The 18,622-nt window shown below is 31.4% G+C and overlaps 1 protein-coding gene across 1 annotated transcript; it reads left to right on the plus strand.

The window, feature by feature from the left end:
• Positions 1–7,614: 7,614 nt before the first annotated feature.
• On the plus strand, positions 7,615–17,875 carry LOC129915239 (pre-mRNA-processing factor 17). The gene is made up of 3 exons (XM_055994718.1): positions 7,615–8,418; positions 16,733–17,211; positions 17,267–17,875. The coding sequence occupies exons 1-3, from the start codon at positions 7,725–7,727 to the stop codon at positions 17,798–17,800; spliced, it is 1,707 nt and encodes a 568-aa protein (XP_055850693.1). The 5' UTR covers positions 7,615–7,724; the 3' UTR covers positions 17,801–17,875.
• Positions 17,876–18,622: the final 747 nt, after the last annotated feature.

The following is an 18,622-nucleotide window of genomic DNA, read 5'->3' on the forward strand; positions in this document are numbered from 1 at the left end:
TAAAAGAAAAAAATTCACACAAAAAAACTTAATCAAGAAACATGAAAAAACAAAATCGAGAAAAGTATTTTTTTTAAAAAAAGAATGTGCAGTAGAATTTTTATTATTTTTTTTAGTTATTTAATATAATTTTTTTGGAATTTTTAATTTATTAAAATAATACTCGAAATACTTTTTTTATTTTCGTTATGTTTAAGAAATGAAAAAAACCTTTCTTCAAAGAATTTATCATTTTATTTAGTATTTAGTTTATTTTTTTTATTATTTTATGATTTAACATTAACATTTATGTTTTTTTTTTTTAATTAAGTTGAACCAAATGTATCTTCCAGCATCCTTTGGGTACCTGTTGAAATACTCAAATTTTGCGTTTACTATAAAGTGCCATAATTTAATATGTATATTATTTATATATTATTTCGTTAAAACAAAAATATTAAAAAAATAAATCTTTTAATTTTAACTAATTTGTTTTTTTTTTTTATTATTTTATTTAATTTTTTAGCAGCCGCTTTAAATTTTTTTTTTTTGGTTTATTTGTATTTTAGTTTAATTTAATCTTTCAAAATTTCTTGACAAAGTCAGGCTGGGTCATTTCGCAATTATTAATTTTCAATAGAATAAAATTAAAAATTTATTCATTTTATTATTATTATTATTTATGTATATAATTTATGTAGAACTAAAAACATCACTATCTCAATCATCACTTCTCTCGAATTTTTCAAACAAAGATATTTAAATTAAAAAAAAAAAATACTCAAAAAAGAGCAGATATTCTTGGACCACAAGGTGTTAACATGACAATACAATAAATTATTCACAAAAAATCTTGAAACTAAATTTAAGTAAACAAAATATACTTAAATATTTAAATATTGAACAAAAAATCTCATTTTATTTCTCTCTCAAAACAAAATAAAATTAATATCTGTTCTCACATAAAATTCAATAAATTAATAAATAATTGTAAAATTGTTCTTGTAAAAATGTATAAATTAAAATAAAACTTAAATTAGACAAAAACAAAAAATATAAATTAAATTATTATTAATCAGGCAGTGTTGGGATGAAATTAAATTAATAAATAAAAACGACTATACAGGATTTGATAGGACTCCAACAGAAATAGAAGTATTTTGTATTTATATTTATAACTTTTTTTACAACAAAAAAAAAAAAACAACAATGGAAACAATTTTACGCACCAAAAAATACAATAGCTAAACAGTATAACAAATTAAAATTAATAAATCTATCAGTATAAAACTTTAATTTTTTTTTAAAGATTAATTTTTTTTTGAAAAGCCTTTTTCCACCCACCGGTCCTTAGGAAAAATTTAGAATCCTGTTAAAAATAAAAAAAAATAAAAGTAAATTTAAAAAAAATAACATCTCAGCCTGTGTTACAGTGTCTTTTTCGTATGGTTAGTTAAAAAAAAAAAAATAAAATTATTATAATTAATACTAATTGATAAATTAATTATATTAAAAATTGTAAATTTTTTCTTATCAAATGGAAGCTTCTAACCCAAAGAAATTATAATAAATCAAAAACAAAAAATTCCTTGCATATAGTGTAAAATAAATTAAAATAAAATACAATTAATTCGCGTTAAAAATTAAACAATTTTCTTCATTACATGGAAAATATTTAACAAATTAAATTTAAACAAAATTTAAAAAAAAAATAAATTATAAAAAAAAGAACGATCATTCCACAACTAGAAAAAAAAATACTAAACAAAAATTATAGTTGTAAAATAAAAATTCATTTGGCCTTAATTTAAATAATTTTCTTTAACAAAATTATAACAAAATATTGTAAAAATTAAAAAACAAAAAAAATATAAAAAATTTAAGCTGAGTTGTGCTAAATTACAAAACAAAATTTCATCTCTTATCAAAAAAAAAAAAAAAATGTGTAAAAAATAAAATTATATAAGTTTTTGAATGGACAATAAATAAAATTTCAAATAAAATCGTAATAAAATTAAATTAATGACCTAAAAATTTTAAAAGTTTTAAAAATGTTCTCTGTCATATGTATGGTATATCTCGTTTCCATTTAAATAATATTCTATTAAATTTTTTACACAGAATGTTTTGAACACACATAAAAAAACACAAATCAAACAACGAAAAAAAAAACACTCAAAAATATACAACACTCAGCTTCGTAAAATTAAAATTTTGAAATTCAGAACCATCGCCATTTTGTGCAATAAAAAAAAATTTACCACACTTACAGTTTATAAATTCAAATATCTAAGGTTTCCTAAACAACGAAGAAGAAGAAGAATTACAATTTATATGAGAAAAATAAAGAAAACAAAAAAACAACTGAAAGAATTTCCTATAAAATGCATTTACTTTTTTTTTTTTTATTTTATTATCTTTTTTACATTTAATGTTTTGTTTGTAAATTTTTTTGTTAATAATTTCTTAAAAAAAAAAAAATTGTAAATTTGTTTCGATTTAAAATTAAAATTTAAAATAAAATAAAAGAGAAAACTTAAAACAAAAGAAAAGCTAGAAAATCCAAAGACATGTGTACTATAAAACTGAATTTATTTCAGATATAAACAAAAAATCTAATTTAGTTATAAGGAATATGTTTTTTTTTTTTTTTTAATTAAATATAAAATTTTTGCAGAGTATATTAGGTTAAAGTTTTTTTTTTGTTTTTATAAATATAATTGAAATGGTGTTACAAAACAAAAAATATGAATACTAAGAGAGTTATATATATATATTATATGTCAAAGATGATGCATTAGGGCCTTACAAACAAATGTTAGTTATAAAAATGACATTTTATTTAATAATTATTTCTTAAAAAAAAATAAAATAAAAATTTTATTAACTACTCCCCATTTGTGCTAAGCAATTTTTGTATGTTTTTTTTACTTCTTATGAATCATATTATGTTTTTTTTTATAATTGTAAATATTTTTTTTTATTTGTTGCCATTGAAAAAAAAACACTATAAATACTCAATATTACACGAAAAAATACACACGTTGTTGATGTGCAATAATTGCATACATTTTTTTTTTACATATTATATATATTTCTACATTAGGTTAGTTATAATATCTTTTTGCAATTTATTTTTAAGTTTTTTTGTTTTTCTTTTTTGTAAACTATAAAAAATAATGAAATATTTTTTTAAAAAACTTGCCAAATAAATATAAAAATATGAAGAAATGTAAAGAAAAATTGTGGGAGATTTGTTTTTTATATATAAAATAATATAAATATATATATATATATAAATATGATTGTAAAATTTAAGATGCATTATTATATTATTATAAAGAAAAAACACAACAAAAAAAAATAAGAACGATTGATTTTAAATATTAAGAAATAAATGATAAATTAATTAAAGAAAAAAAAAAAAACAAGATGAAACAGTGTTATATTATATACATTCAATACGTGTATTTTAATCAAAACAAAAATATAATAATTAAAATTAAATAAACAATGTCTTAATTAAATTTACAAAACTTACAAAAATTAAAAATTAAAAAAAAAAATGATACAAAAATGATAAAAATAAAAATTTTATGAAAAATTTAAATGACAAGTATTTTTTTTTTCTTCTTTGCATTCAGAAAAAAAAAAAACATTTTCAGCCTTCGCATCCAATTCTGTTAAATTTGGAGACATAGGATCTAAAAATAGATCCAAGGAAACAGACACCCGTGTTCAAGGTTAAGTCAATAAAACACACATTTAACTTTTCCCTAAAAAAATGTAACGTTATCAGCTGCTTTAAAGTGCTTTTTAAGAAATCCGCAGTCAGAAAAATTCTATTAGCCTTCGTTCTTGAAATATTACCGTTATAAAATGCAGAAAAAAGGTTTTTTTTTCAAAACGGTTATATTTCAAGAACGGAGGCTAATAGAGTTTTTCTGACTGCGGATTCGAGTTCAGCAACCCAAAAACCTTCCGAAAAGTATATTTTGGCTCTTGTGGCAAAAATTCTGTGACCAGTGACTTAAACTTTAGATTAAGTTTAGTTTCTCTTTGGCATATTAACTGAAATTTAAGATATCTCGAGCAATAAAAGATATATCGGGAAAATTTAAACAGTTTTTGAAAGAAGAATATCTGTTCTTATAATCACCGTTACAAATTTGTTTTCAATGAATTACCCCACATAAAAACAGAACCTCGAAAACAGCCAAAATTACATTTTTTATCATTTTATAATAGTAATATTTCAAAAACGGAGGCCAATTAAATTTTTCTGACTTCAGATTCGGATTCAGCACCTCAAAAACTACTAGAAAAGTATACTTTTGTTCTTGTGGCAAAAAAAAAGTTAAATTTTGTTGACCAGTGTAATTAGACTTTATATAAAAAGTTCAAAAAAGCATTGCGGTTTTTTCAGGAGTGAGCAAATAACAGGTACAATGTAACGTTATATGACCATGGCCGTGATCATATTTGCAAAAAAAAAAAAAAATACTCCTTTTAAAAACGTTTTAAAGAATCAGGTCACTACGGCGTATGCGTACTTTTTTAAACAATAAATTCTATTCCTTTGCCTATATTCTAAATGTTAAATGCAAATACAGGGAGAAATCTCTTAATTACGGTAAATGCAAATTGGTATTGTAACAAATTTCTGAACTTCTTTTAAGACAAATGTCTGAACATACTACGTACCATGGTATAAGAAAAGAAGGTAATATCATTTTAGTCGCCATTTTACAAAATGGAGACATAAGTTTTTGACATTTAATATGTTAAAGCCAAAAGCCAACAGTTTCCAAGACAAACAACAAAAATTTCAATTGGGCTTTTAAGCAATCTGTCTTTGTCTTTTTCCTTTCTATCATAACTGTTTATTAAAGAAGTACAAGAAAAAACCAACCAATCAAATCAAATCAATTCTGAGGAAAACAAAAGCATACATGCATAATACACGCCAATTTTCCTCAAAATTGAAATGTCTAAAGTTTTTTTTTCTGTTTTTTTTTGTCTTCGACACTGACGTTTGGCCTAAAAGCCCAATAGGACAGCTGTCAAAATCTGTGGAAGCCATCTTTTTTTCTGTCATTTGACAGTTCTCGATACAGGATTTCTGTTTATGATATTACCTTCTTTTCTCTCACCAACATCTGAACGCACCTTTTAGAAATATAAACCTACCTTCTGAACACTAACACATCCGTTGGAATTTCCCTTGAAAGATGAATATCCCTTGAATGCTGAATATCATAAAATATTCCACTGGAGGGGAAGTAAACAGCGCTACTTCTTGGAAAGGAAATTTCTAGAAGCAAAGGACGAGAAATTTCCCAGTAATTCTAGAACTTGAAATAAGGTTATAAATAGATGATGCGGATGCGGACACGGACACGGACGGGGGACAGTTTAATTTTGAAAGTGTCAGATTACAGTATAAGGTGAAAATAAAGTGTTGTATATTGTTTGTAGTAAATAAAATCTTCAAAGTTATATTGAAAATATTTTTAATATGATGAAAAACAAATTTTTTAAATTTTTAATACCTAATATTGCGTCAAAAAATTGGAAAAATATGAGAAAAAATTATAAAGTTGCCCAACTGACAATTTTGCTTCTATAAAGCTTTATAGATGCTACCATTGCTTCTATAAAGCTTTATAGAAGCAAAATTGTTTGTAGGGTGAATAACTTCAGTTTATGAAAAAAAAATTAACAAGAGCTCTTTTGCAGAGTGTTCAATTTTATACAAGAAAATGATTTAGTTTAGCAATTTTGATAAACCATTAAAAAATTATAAAATTCCAAACTCAAAAACACAATCATTGGTATGTATTTCAAGTCTCCAAAGTCGACAAAGTCGAAAATGCTAACGAAAAAATATCATCGAGTATTATGTCAAATTCAAAATAAAATATATCCAAATTAATTTTAAATCAAGAAAAAACTGAAACTAAAAGTGAAAAAACCGTCAACACTGCTCTTGGAATCAAGGAAAATGCACAGAACAATACAAAGTAAGTGACACATCTGACAAATGAGTGAAAACTCTCCAATTTTTCCTTAAAGCTGCCTACTGAAAAACGAAGAGCAAAATGAAATTTTTCGTTCAAGATTTCATTATGCTATTTTTGTACTCGCGTACTCTCGCTTAAAGCCTAGTACGCAGCTGAAGCTAAACGAAAAATTTTCAAGTCTCCAAAGTCAACAACGAAAATGCTAATGAAAAATATCATCGAGTATTCTGTCAAAGTCAAAATAAAAAATTCAAAATTAATTTAAAATAAAGAAAAATCAACAGAAAATAATTTTGAAAACAAGAAATAAATGAATTAAAAGTGAAAAAACCGTTAACACTTTTATAAGCTTTCCCCGTTTGACAACACCGCAAAGGTAAGCGCTCGGTACGGGTAATTATGTGAAAGAAGTTCCACTTGTGAACTTCGACGTTCCAGTTTCGAATTTTTTCAAACAACTACCTGTACAGCTACCGCATACCTTTCCGGTGTGGTCAAGCTTTAATAGCCTATTTTCACTAGAGCCCAAATCAAATAATTACGCAAATCATCTCATTTTGAATGTCATTTTTCTTTGGGGAAAAAAAAATTGTATTTGAAATCTGAACTGACCTCATTTGCGAAATTATCTCATTTGGGCTCTAGTGAAAACAGTCTATAAACCTTTCCAGTGTGCTAGTACCTTAAACCACAGTACACATAAAAAGGTAATATATTCCGAACTGACATTGGTCGCCAGATTGTCAAAACATGACACTTTGGCGACCAATGTCAGCTACCGAATTCTTAATTGTTTAAAATACCGACGAAAAACGCACAAAAACTGATTAACCACGCACACCACTAGTTTTTAAACAATTATTTACCCTTTTCCGCGATGAAACACGAAGAAAATTTGTTATTTTTCAATTTATAATATTTTTAAATGACATTTTATAAATTAAAACAAAAACAAATTTCCTGTTTACTGCGATTAAAAGCCGACCTGACAGATTGGTGCCCATTTTTGACAAACAAATTTTGACAACGTTCGGAATATATTACCTTATTATGTGTACTGTGCAATTAAACTACCTTGGCACTACTGTTTTTATCGAGAGAAAGTAAAATCTGGATAATTATCTGGATTTTTCAAAAATCTATACAGATAAAGTTTTTGTTGTTTTTAACACGTAAATTGTTTTGATTTCAAATATCTCGATGTCGTTTGTTTGCACAAAATCTATATAGATAAACAAAAAAACACACCTATTATATCCTCTTAGGTGTGGTCAAGCCTTAATAGCCTATTTTCACTAGAGCCCAAATGAAATAATAACGCAAATCATCTCATTTCGAATGTCAAATTCTTTGCACAAAAGAAAATTGAATTTGAAATCTGAACTGACCTCATTTGCGAAATTATCTAATTTGGGCTTTAGTGAAAACAGTCTATAAACATTTCCAGTGTGCTAGTACCTTAAACTCAAATTAAAATTTTAAACATTCACCGCATATCAACGCACATTTATCAAATACATTAACCACTCTACTTACCGACAAATGTGAATTTCTACAACCATACCGACAGTGTCATTTGTCAAACAAACAAAAAAAAAAAAAATAGTGTCATCGAAAACGTCAACGAAATTCTTGACAAAAAACGTTTACTATTTTTGTTATTTTGCTACGCAAAAAATCATTTCTTTTCTTTAATTTATAACAAATACAAGAATAAATACAATGTTAGGATTAAAAAATTATGGCAACAGTTCAAGTTCAAGTGATTCCGATGAAGATGCATCAGAAGAAGCCAACATTCACCTCAAACCAGTGGCAGATCCAACGAATTCCGTTGCCAAAACTCTCGCCGTTTGTGCAGCTCCCGAAGTCATTCCCCACGGCGCGGTAGCTGTTCCTCGTGTCGTTGATCCATCTACAAAAGAAGTTCTCTACAATCCTAAATATGAAGAACTTTTTACACCCGTGCAAGGTCCCGAAAAACCCAATCAAACAAATCAAGAACGTGCCGCCAAAAATACACTCGGTGGCTATTTGGAGAAAGCCCATATAAATGCATTTCAATTTGAAAATCAGCGTCGTACTTTTCATACTTATGGCTATGCCATGGATCCATCAACTGATGAAACTGCCGATGGTCAAAGTTATGTGGGTGACTTGCAAGAAGCTTATAATACCGATGGCAAAACGGTCTTTGAGTCACCCAAACCGAAGAAGAAACGAAAACAAGAGAAAAATGATTGCCCTGAAGATATCGAAGGTTTTCTTGGGCCATGGGGAAGGTATGAAAATGAACAGAGTGTTGCCAAGCCAACGGATGAGGAGAAAGCTGAATTGGATGAGATTTTGGCGAAGCGACACAAACGCGGACGAATTCCTGAGGATAAACCACTCGAAGAGAAATCTATTTTACACAGTAAGTTCTTGATTAAACATTATTCTATTATAGGTCGTTTCAAATCAAAAGTCCCATGGAAAATTGAGCAAAAATAAAAAAAAACTCATTCGCTCATGAGGCAGCTGAACTTTTTCTAAAATTACGATGAAATAATGAAGAACAGTTCTTGATATCCCTATTTTAATTAATTGATCCGTCTGTGAGATTCACTGGGTTAGCCTCAGAAAGCGGAGGCAAGTCTCCCGGGCTTGCATCATATCCGCGGGCAATACAAAAAACATACAATTATTTAATTATTTATCATTTGAAGGCAGTCGTGATAACTTTGCCGAAGATATTATTATAGGACTAGGTGAAGATGGCCCAGAAATGTCCAGTTTATATGATAGCAATTCAAAACTTAAAATTCCATTCACATCTTTTCATTTGTATAATTGGGCAGTAAATATCTTATTTTTATTTTTCAATTATTTTGGAATCGTCACCATAGAAATCATGAATAAACGAATTCAGATTTTTCGTTTGTTTATTTTTTTCTCTAGCATTTCTTTCATTCAAACAAGCATGATTTGTTGTTATTTTTGAGTTAATTTGTCGCAATGAGAAAATAAACTCAGAGTCAGGACTTTTGATTTGAAACGACCTATATCCTATTAACCTATTCATTCAATCCACGAACTAAGTTTTGAACGTCTGGCTGTAAAATATTCTACGAATCTTATTTCACTTTAGTTTTCGGCTTATCAAAATTGCTTTACTGGTTGAACAGAATGAAAATTCGCTTGTAGCAAAGAAAAACGTCGTGGTACAAGATTTCAAATAAATTCGCTCAAAATGTAGAAAAAATGAACAGAATTATGTGGCGCACTAAAATGTCAATTGCCTTGAAAAAAAAATAATTTTAACTGAGCACCACATTAGAAACGTCAAAAGTCATTGCGCTTGTAGCTTGAAGTAAAAGTCGACTCAACTTGTACCACAGCGAATTTCCTTGCCACAGCCACAGCTACGTATTCTGGCACCAATATACTAATTTCATACTTTTTAACTTTGACAGCGACACAAGACACAAGCCACAGCTACATCATTCTGGTCTACCAGTTAAGATATGTGCCCATGATTATGAAAGTGGACTAAGTCACTTTTTGCATTGTTTAAAGAAAAACTTACATAATAATTTTCTTATAACGATTTAATTATATTTCTTTTATGAAATCACTAGAGGAGCAATAAAGAAGTTTATTTACTGCAATTTCGATTTCAAATAAACTTTGCCCTTTAAATAATAATTATTTTAAGCAGAGATCAGAAATAACCTTCAGAATTAACCTTTATTTTCAATTGGTTTCTCTCTGAGAGTTACCATATTGCTTAAAATACGTTTCGGTTAAGGTTTGAGATTTATTTTTAAAAATACAAAATAAAGGTTATCGGTTGACATTTTTACAAAAAAAAATAAATGGAAAAGGTCAACCTTTAACCGTTTTCGCTGAAAACAAATCAAAAATGGTCAATTCAAAGGAAAATGTCGAATATGTCAAGAATGTCTTTATATTGCAAAAATAAATATGAAAAGGATGTTTTTTTCTAAGTTTATGTATTAAATAATGTATGAACTAAATAGACTCTCAAAGTTCTTAAGACCCAAGATTATATCTCTTTTCGTTTAAAGTAAAATCTAAAGACGAAAATGAGTTTTCCACTGTGATACAACCAATGCAATTTCGAATATTTCAGGAGACCGATGTTCTAATATCTAGGTCAAAGTGTTCAGCTTCCAGAAGCGTTTTCGCCCGCCCAACTTCAAACGGCTATATTTCAGAATTTTGAAAAAAAAAATTGAAAAAAATTTGTTGATGCCAAAAGGTAGCGTGGTACAACTCCCATCCCTGTAAGTGCACGCGTTCTCAAACCGGGAGAACTTTAAGGTAAAAAAGAAGTTAAGCCCGATTTTGAAAAAATAGGCATGATGTGGCGGTTTAACATGGAAGATGATTTTTTAAAAATCTGACAATGTGCAAAGCGTAGGCCCATGACTAAAGCTATCATTTGGCATCACTCTTAAAAATTGCTCTCAAGCGGTTTAGCTTCCAGGAGCGTTCAAAGATTCGGGGATTTTTCAAAAAAAAATTTTACCCCAACTTTCAAACTCGATTTTCTCGGAATTTAAAAAAAAATCGAGAAACCGGATTATACCACTATCGAGTAGCTGAGACTATAAGCTTTCATATGGCACCCCTTATGTCTCTAGGAATTGATACATTTGCAGTTGAGATTTATTTTTGCTCTCAGCGATAAATCTCACTGGTTGACCGAAACATAAAAAAATACAAAATAAAGATTTCTCTCAGACCTTGACCGAAATTTTTCTTTTTTAAAAATAAAGGTTATTTTATGACCTTTATTGAAAATGGCGACAAATAAGAGTTATTAAGGAACCTTTCAAAAGGTTGAGATTTATTTCTGATCTCTGTTTAAGATATATTCCAGTCCCGAACGCATCCCTTTAGCATTTCCCAGGCTTACTTACTTAGGGTGACCAGCGCCGTAAGGCGGCTACAATCCGCTATAGATTTGGGCCCCAACTTACAAGCTTCCCCAGCCAGCTTTTAGACGCCAAGTTGATTGAGGTCCCCTTTTACTTGGTTGCTCCTCTTCAAACGAGGTCTTTCTCTACTGTGCCGTCCCTCTGGGTTGAAGTCGAAAACTTTTTTTTGCTAGAGCATTGTTGTCAATGCGGGAGTGGCGTAGATAGGGGGGGATCAGGGGGATATATCCCCCCCATTGGGATCGATAATTGTTTAACATAGTCAGTCATGAACAAATAAGTTAAAGAAACGCACTCCGAAATTTAGTTCCAAAGTTCCTACTTGAATTAAGTCTAGTTAGTACTCACAGTTAGTACTCTTGACTAGCTTAAAGCTTTTAAGTATGGTTTACCAACTCTCGTTGCAATTAAGTCGTGAGTTTTAAAGAGTGAATTTAGACTTGGTCTAAGCTATGGATATCGCTAAAGATTTAAGCGATCAACTTAAAATTAAACGGGCAGAAGACGACTCACTTTCGAAAGTGTTTGAAAATGGTGATATAATTGTTTTGTTATTTTCTCCCAAACAAACGATCAAATTTTCTCAGGAAATCATACATTTTACTTCGAAAAAACACAAAGCGCCTTTAAATCAGTACACATTAAGAATTTTGTATTTAATATTTTTCAATAATTTATATGCACTTGTAGGGTTTTGGCAAAAAAAAAATTCATTCATGTCGGCCATCGAACTGAAGACTTCAACTCTCTATCTCTTATTGCACATCTGCCACCTATTTTAACTCACTATAGAAAAATTGGTCACAGTTTTTGTTCTAGTGCCAAGTTGATAAAAATATTAAATTTTTACTAAAATTTTTAAAAAGATTTTTCTCCATGAAAATAATAAAAAATCTCTATGGAAAAACCTTATAAATTCTTGATTTTAATAAGATTTCTTCATAAAACAGTTCAATAAGAAAATATGTTAGTTTTTAGGTGGTCATATTATTCTCTGTGTTAAAAACTCGGAAAAGATATTTGATCAGAAGGAATAATACTTCCTCTAAGAACTAATTGGAAGCGCTCGATAGCTGCCCCGAAGAAAGCTTTCCCAATATACATATATATTTTATTAAAGATATTAGCTACACTGCTGGCTTTAACGTCAACTACCGAAAGTACTTTCTCCAGTTTAAAGATAATAAAAACAATACAAAGAAGCATTAAAACTTAAAAAAAAATGTGCGAACTATGTAGATCTATCCTCCCCTTAGCGAAAAGCTATCTACGCCACTGAATGCGACCCACGTGACCGAGACATCTCAGGCGCTCCACTTTAACTCTGTTGGCTAGGTTAGTGTCCTTGTACAACCCGTAAAGTTCTTCTTCTCCAATCATCATCCATACATACGGGACCAAAAATCGCACGAAGAAATTTTCTCTCGAAACAATCCAGGATGTTTCATCCGCCTTTGTTAAAGTCCATGCTTCTGTACCATATAGCAGGACTTGGATGATAGGGGTCTTATATAGGGACTAGGGACACCTTAAGATTAAGATTAGGGTGTGGTGGGAATAATTCGCCTTATCACTGCGGCCTCTGATGAGCCTATTGTGATTTCCTCTTTTTAAAGTTCACGTAGAAATCCTGAGTTAAGAAAACTTAGTATGTTTTTGGGTGAACTAGCGGCGATGTTTTCCGCTTCGAGATAATACCCTCCGAGGTGACGTCGACGTGTATTGATTAAGCAATTACAGTGACACAATATGTGTTCTGCTGTTTCTTCGTTACACATTCTGCAGGTATCGTCTTGTGTAATGCCCATGGTCTTGAGGTGTTTTTTTTTACTGAGCAGTGTCCAGTAAGGAAGCCTGTGGTTATACGAATCTGACTCCTGGTGAGTGTGAGGAGTTGTTTCGTTCTGACGTGGGAGATGTTTGGTATAAATTTTTTGGCTTGTCTGTTACCTTCCGTATGCGTCCAGTAATGATTAGCCACATCTCTTAGCCAATTATTTATGTAATGTTTTGCAGTGCTTGTTGGTATGCCACAGAATGGTCTTGGCATCATGAATTCAGATGCGAAACCTTTTCTGGCTAGTGTGTCTGCTATTTCATTCCCAACGTTACCGCTGTGACCAGGTATCCAAATGAGTTGAACTCTGTTTGTACTGGCAAGCTGGTGTAGAAGTTGTATACAGTCCCATACCAGCTTTGAGGTGACTTCATTGCTCCTAAGAGCTTGGAGTGCGGCCTTGCTGTCAGAGAGAATATAAATTTTTTTGTTTATTACAGCTCCGTTTAAGTTTTCTCTGAGGCAGAGTTCAATTGCGAATATCTCTGCTTGGAATACGGAATTGAAGCTGTCCATGCTCTGGTGCAGATAAGTTTTGGTGTTCATTCCGAATACTCCGGCCCCAACACCTTCATTTGTTTTGGAGCCATCTGTGTACCATACATGAGACTCGCTATTGAAGATGGGTCTGTTCTGTTCCCACTCATGTCGTGAGGGGAATGTGACCTTATAGTTTTGGGTGAAGTTATATCTTGGGAGACAATTGTCTACTAGAGATATTTTAAGTAGTTCTTCCCTATTTAATTCAGTGAGAATATCAGGGTGAATTATCTTGGAATTAGAGTTATCTTCTGCGATGAGCCTGTAGCCGTTGACCATGGCTTCTTTCTTTAGTAGGAGATGGAGTGGTGGTAGGTCTGTGATAACTTCTAACGCTGCTGTGGGGGCTGTTCTCATTGCTCCTGTAATATTTATACAAGCTAGTCTTTGTAGTTTATTGAGCTTGGCTTGTATTGCTTTTTGTTTTGTTTTATGCCACCAGACCGGTGCAGCGTATGTTATAATTGGTCTGGCAATGGCTGTATAGAGCCAGCGAGAGATTTTGGGGTTGGCATCCCAGTTTTCACCAGTTAGACATTTGCTGGTCCATAAGGCAGTCCTGGCTTTGTCAATGGTTTTCTGTATATGAGAGTTCCAGTTGAGTTTTTCGTCTATGGTAACCCCTAGATATTTAACTTCCTTTGAGAATTCTATCGCTTCACCGAATAGAGTAGGCTTTATAAGTTTGTGTTTGTTTCTTTTTCTGGTGAAGGCGACTATGGTATTTTTTTTAGGGTTGACGTTAAGTCCAACTTTTAGGCAGCAGTTTGCGACTAGATTGAGTGCTCTTTGTAGAAGATTCGAGATCGTGCCTTCGAATTTACCTTTAATGAGAATCACAATGTCGTCAGCATAGCCCTGAACATAAAATCCAGCATTGCTAAGTATGACAATCAGTTCATTAACTACAATGGACCACAGAAGTGGGGAGATACCCTACTTTGAGGGCGTCCTTTTGCAGCTGTGATTCTGATCTTGTCATTGCCCAGTGTGGCATTAATTTTCCTGTGACTAAGAATATGTTGAATCCATCTGCATGTGGTAGGATCTACCCCTGTGACACCTTTGTTGCTGGAGAGAAGGCTTTTCTGGTCAATTGCCTTCTCAAACCAAAGTAGCAGCGGTTTGCAAGAGTAATTCTTCATTTAATATTGGGAAACATTGTTTGAGGTCGGAATAATTCGAAAAATTTTACCGTGAGGACGGAGATATTGAAGTTTAAAGTCGTTGATGTAGCTGATGTAGTAAATGTAGCTCGACGAGAAATAGACCCCAGATTGTACTCCCAGGCAAATTCATGAACTATTTCTAGAAGTTTCGCGGGAGGAAAGAGAGGCTTCAGTAAATCTCTCTCAAATCTTGTTCACAAACATTTAATTCCATACCAGCTCACTCTTGTGTCATTTGAGAGAAGAACCATGATGCTGTAGATTAATTTACTGTATATTAAAAAGGACATGCGTTAAATTCGAGCAGGAGTGTATTTTGTCGGAATGGAAGCCCCAACTCTGGTAGAAGTCGAACAGACTGCGCGTATGGGCTTCGACTCTTCTGGAGGCAAGTGTAGGAAATAGATACTTATATCAATAAATAATCATCAAGATCGCAAAGGAACATGTTAAAGGGCACGGCTCTTAGTTTGCAGACCTGAGACCTTCATCAACTACTACATCAGCTACATTAACGACATTAAAAATTCTAGGTCTATTGAACTTCTCGAAGCACTATATAATATTAGACGATACAAAATATTTACCCAGATTCAAACGGACTCAACGATGATTTTTAAGGTCGCTGATGTAGTTGATGTAGTAAGCTCTGAAACACCGTTAATGAAGTTTTAAATTATTTTAATAAAATTATTAGCACGCTTTTAATTGGTAGAGCTTCTAGATTTGCTCGACACGAATGTCGAATGCTTCTTCCATATTAAAAAAGCATCCAAAAGTGACCTGACTAGAGTACAACATGATGCAGATTTTCCCGGAATTCAAACTACTTTACGGCTTTCGCTGGAGAAAGTTTTCAACTGTTGAAATAGCATTTGTTGATAAAACTGTTGAATGTGCACTTGGTATATGTGCTAACGATGATCTTCGCTGGAATGACCACATATTTCAAGTTGCTAAAAATGTAGATAAATGCTTCGGCTTTCTCAAAAGGAGCAGTAAATTTCTTAGTCCTTCCGATTTCGCTTCAATTTATAAAGCTTACGTCCATCTTAAGCAAGAGTATAATTCACATATTTGGTCAGGCCCTTCCCAATCATCTTTGTGCCTTCTAGATAAGTGCAAAACAGAACAAAAGTGACGTAAGACATAAAATTCAGTTTTGAGCTACGATAGATTTAAGAAACAGGGTTTTTTAAAACAACGCTTTTTGGAGTGCCATCTAGTTTTGAGTGAAGCTAGCTGCATAAATCTATTTTTGTATTAAAATAGATATAGAGACCAATTTTTATGAAAAACTCATTTTTGAAAAAAAATGAGTTACGCCACTATTGTTCTCATAGCCTCAACTGATTTGTGATAGTGCAATGAATTCTTTCGAACATGCATAATGTCTCTTTTATCGTTTTTTTTTTATAATTTTTTTATAATAAAAAATAATTTGTGTTCGTTAACTACCATCTCTGTGACTTACATATTGAGTGATGAGTATCAATTTCACGCGAAATGGCTAGCTGAATTTCTCATCCTAAAACAATTTCATCATGGTACTTGCTTTTCAAAGAACGCTCATCAGTGTATTCTTTCTGAGCCCAATATCGAATGCACAGAGATTCTTTATTAAACCCACTTAGCTCATTACCCGTCTTGATTTTATTTCCAAATTCCTTGTATGCAAGTTGTTATTTCAAATACACCTTTCTTTCTTATGTTATCATTCAACCACGAAAAAATAACAAAAATAATAAAAAAATTATTAAAATTATTTTTATTTTAAGTGGAGCGATTGAATATAATTCAATTTTAAAGTTCAAGTGACCTCAACTCCAAATTTATAAAGCGTTTCGCCCAGGTACGTAAGGGTACGACAGATCTAACTGATATGCCCATTGTAGTACCTGGGCGAAACGCTTTATAAATTTGGAGTTGAGGTTACTTGAACTTTAAAATTGAGTTATCATACAAGTGTCGTTTTTGGAGCATTCTTAATAAATGTTGCCATGGAACTCTTAGAATACTCGTAATGCTTTTCGTAATTATAAACTTTTTTCCGCACTCTTGGGTGAAATTTTGAAATGTGGCCTTGAAAAATATTGAAGTTATTGTTCTCGAGCTGATATTAATATAATTTGTTTATCCTCTGTTTATGTGAAAAGTCCAAGCTCTGGGTCAGAAAAATTCAGCAAAACACAAATTACTATTATCGACGGTTTTATCTTATTTTTTTGTATTTTTCAGTTAAAGATGCCGTTGACTATCAAGGACGCTCCTACCTACACGCTCCTCATGACGTCGGTGTTAATCTACGATCAAATGTACCACCAACCAAGTGTTTTCTGCCAAAAGCTCACATTCACACATGGCAAGGGCATACAAAGGGTATATCATCGATCAGATGGTTTCCCAAAACTGCTCATCTTCTGCTCTCTGGGAGTATGGATTGTCGTGTTAAATTGTGGGAAGTCTATGGAGAACGTCGCTGTATTCGTACCTATTTTGGCCACAGACAAGCCATCAAAGATGTTGGCTGGAATAATAAGGGAACACATTTTCTTTCCGCTTCATACGATCGTTACATAAAACTCTGGGATGCCGAAACTGGAGATGTAGTGTCACGGTTTACAGCTAGAAAAATGCCTTTTTGTGTTAAATTCCATCCTGACAACGGAAAGCAGCATTTGTTCGTTGCTGGAACATCAGATAAGAAGATTATTTGTGTAAGTATTTTGAAATTTATATTTGAATGTTATCTAAATAATTTTTTTGTTTTAGTGGGACACTCGAAGTGGTGATATTGTCCAAGAATACGATCGTCATTTAGGAGCTGTAAATACAATTACCTTCGTCGATGAGAATCGACGATTTGTGACAACATCAGACGATAAGAGTATGCGAATTTGGGAATGGGATATTCCTGTTGATATGAAATACATTGCCGATCCTACAATGCACTCCATGCCTGCTGTCACATTAGCACCCAATGGCAAATGGTTGGCCTGTCAGAGTTTAGATAACAAAATTGTGATATTCTCTGCTCTGAATCGATTCAAAATGAATCGAAAGAAGTCTTTTTCGGGACACATGGTATCGGGTTATGCATGCAATTTGGACTTTTCTCCAGACATGAGTTATCTGATATCAGGAGATGGTGATGGCAAGTGTTATATTTGGGATTGGAAGACGACAAAAATGTACAAAAAATGGCAAGCACATGAGGGTGTGTGCATAAGTACGCTCTGGCATCCACATGAACCTAGTAAGGTGGTCACAGCCGGATGGGATGGATTGCTTAAGTTTTGGGATTAAATTAAATTTTATTCTTTTTGTGCATATGGACGGTTAAAAAAAATTATATTAAATAAGTTTCATTTAAATAATGAATTGAATGTTATTTTTAATTATTCTTTTGCTAGAATAAGGAAATGTGAAGAATTGAAAAAGAAGTTCAAAAAAGACAACTTGAAGATATTTTAATGAATCAAGAATTTATCAGCTGTGCGGATTTAATTTTATTGACTAATTTCAAGTATTCCAAAGTTGGTCGAATTACTTTTATTGAAAAGTTTCAAGAATTCCAAAGTTGGTGAGTATATTAAAAACTGTCCGAATTTTTTGTATTTCAATATGGAGCATGAGCATAGTAAAATTGGTAGTTTTAGTTATTCTAGAGGTGCAGGAATTAATGTTGTTCATATGGATGACACAAAGTCTCAAATTTCGTTTTGATTAATCAGGTTTTCTTTCTAATCGTTATAAATCTCCTTCCCCTTTATTCCCTCTTTCCTGCCAGGTTTTGATATCCTGGGCCCGATATCATAAAACAATTAATATTTAAAAGCGAATTTAATAGTATTAAAAAATTTAAATAAATTATATACGCTGCAAATGAATGTTAAAATTTCTACCGTATAAATAATTTATGCACCTTCGGTTTTTGTGGGCCGCTTATTTTGTACCTACCTAGAATATTGAGAAAATATCAATAAAAAATTTATTAAATTGGGGGCTATTCTGGTTCTGTGATAAGCACAATTATGCAACTTCTCACAATTTAAATTTAATTGTTATAAATATATCATTTCAATTTATCATATAACCGGAATAATGGCTCAGGGAGGTATTAAATAA

This window comes from Episyrphus balteatus, chromosome 3 (assembly GCF_945859705.1).
Source record: "Episyrphus balteatus chromosome 3, idEpiBalt1.1, whole genome shotgun sequence".
In the NCBI taxonomy this organism is placed as follows: domain Eukaryota; kingdom Metazoa; phylum Arthropoda; class Insecta; order Diptera; family Syrphidae; genus Episyrphus; species Episyrphus balteatus.

Coding starts and splice junctions, on each gene's coding strand:
- LOC129915239 (XM_055994718.1), top strand. CDS start 7,725: ATGTTAGGATTAAAAAATTATGGCAACAGTTCAAGTTCAAGTGATTCC. Junction 8,419..16,732: donor AGAGAAATCTATTTTACACA/GTAAGTTCTTGA, acceptor TGTATTTTTCAG/TTAAAGATGCCGTTGACTAT. Junction 17,212..17,266: donor CAGATAAGAAGATTATTTGT/GTAAGTATTTTG, acceptor TTTTTGTTTTAG/TGGGACACTCGAAGTGGTGA.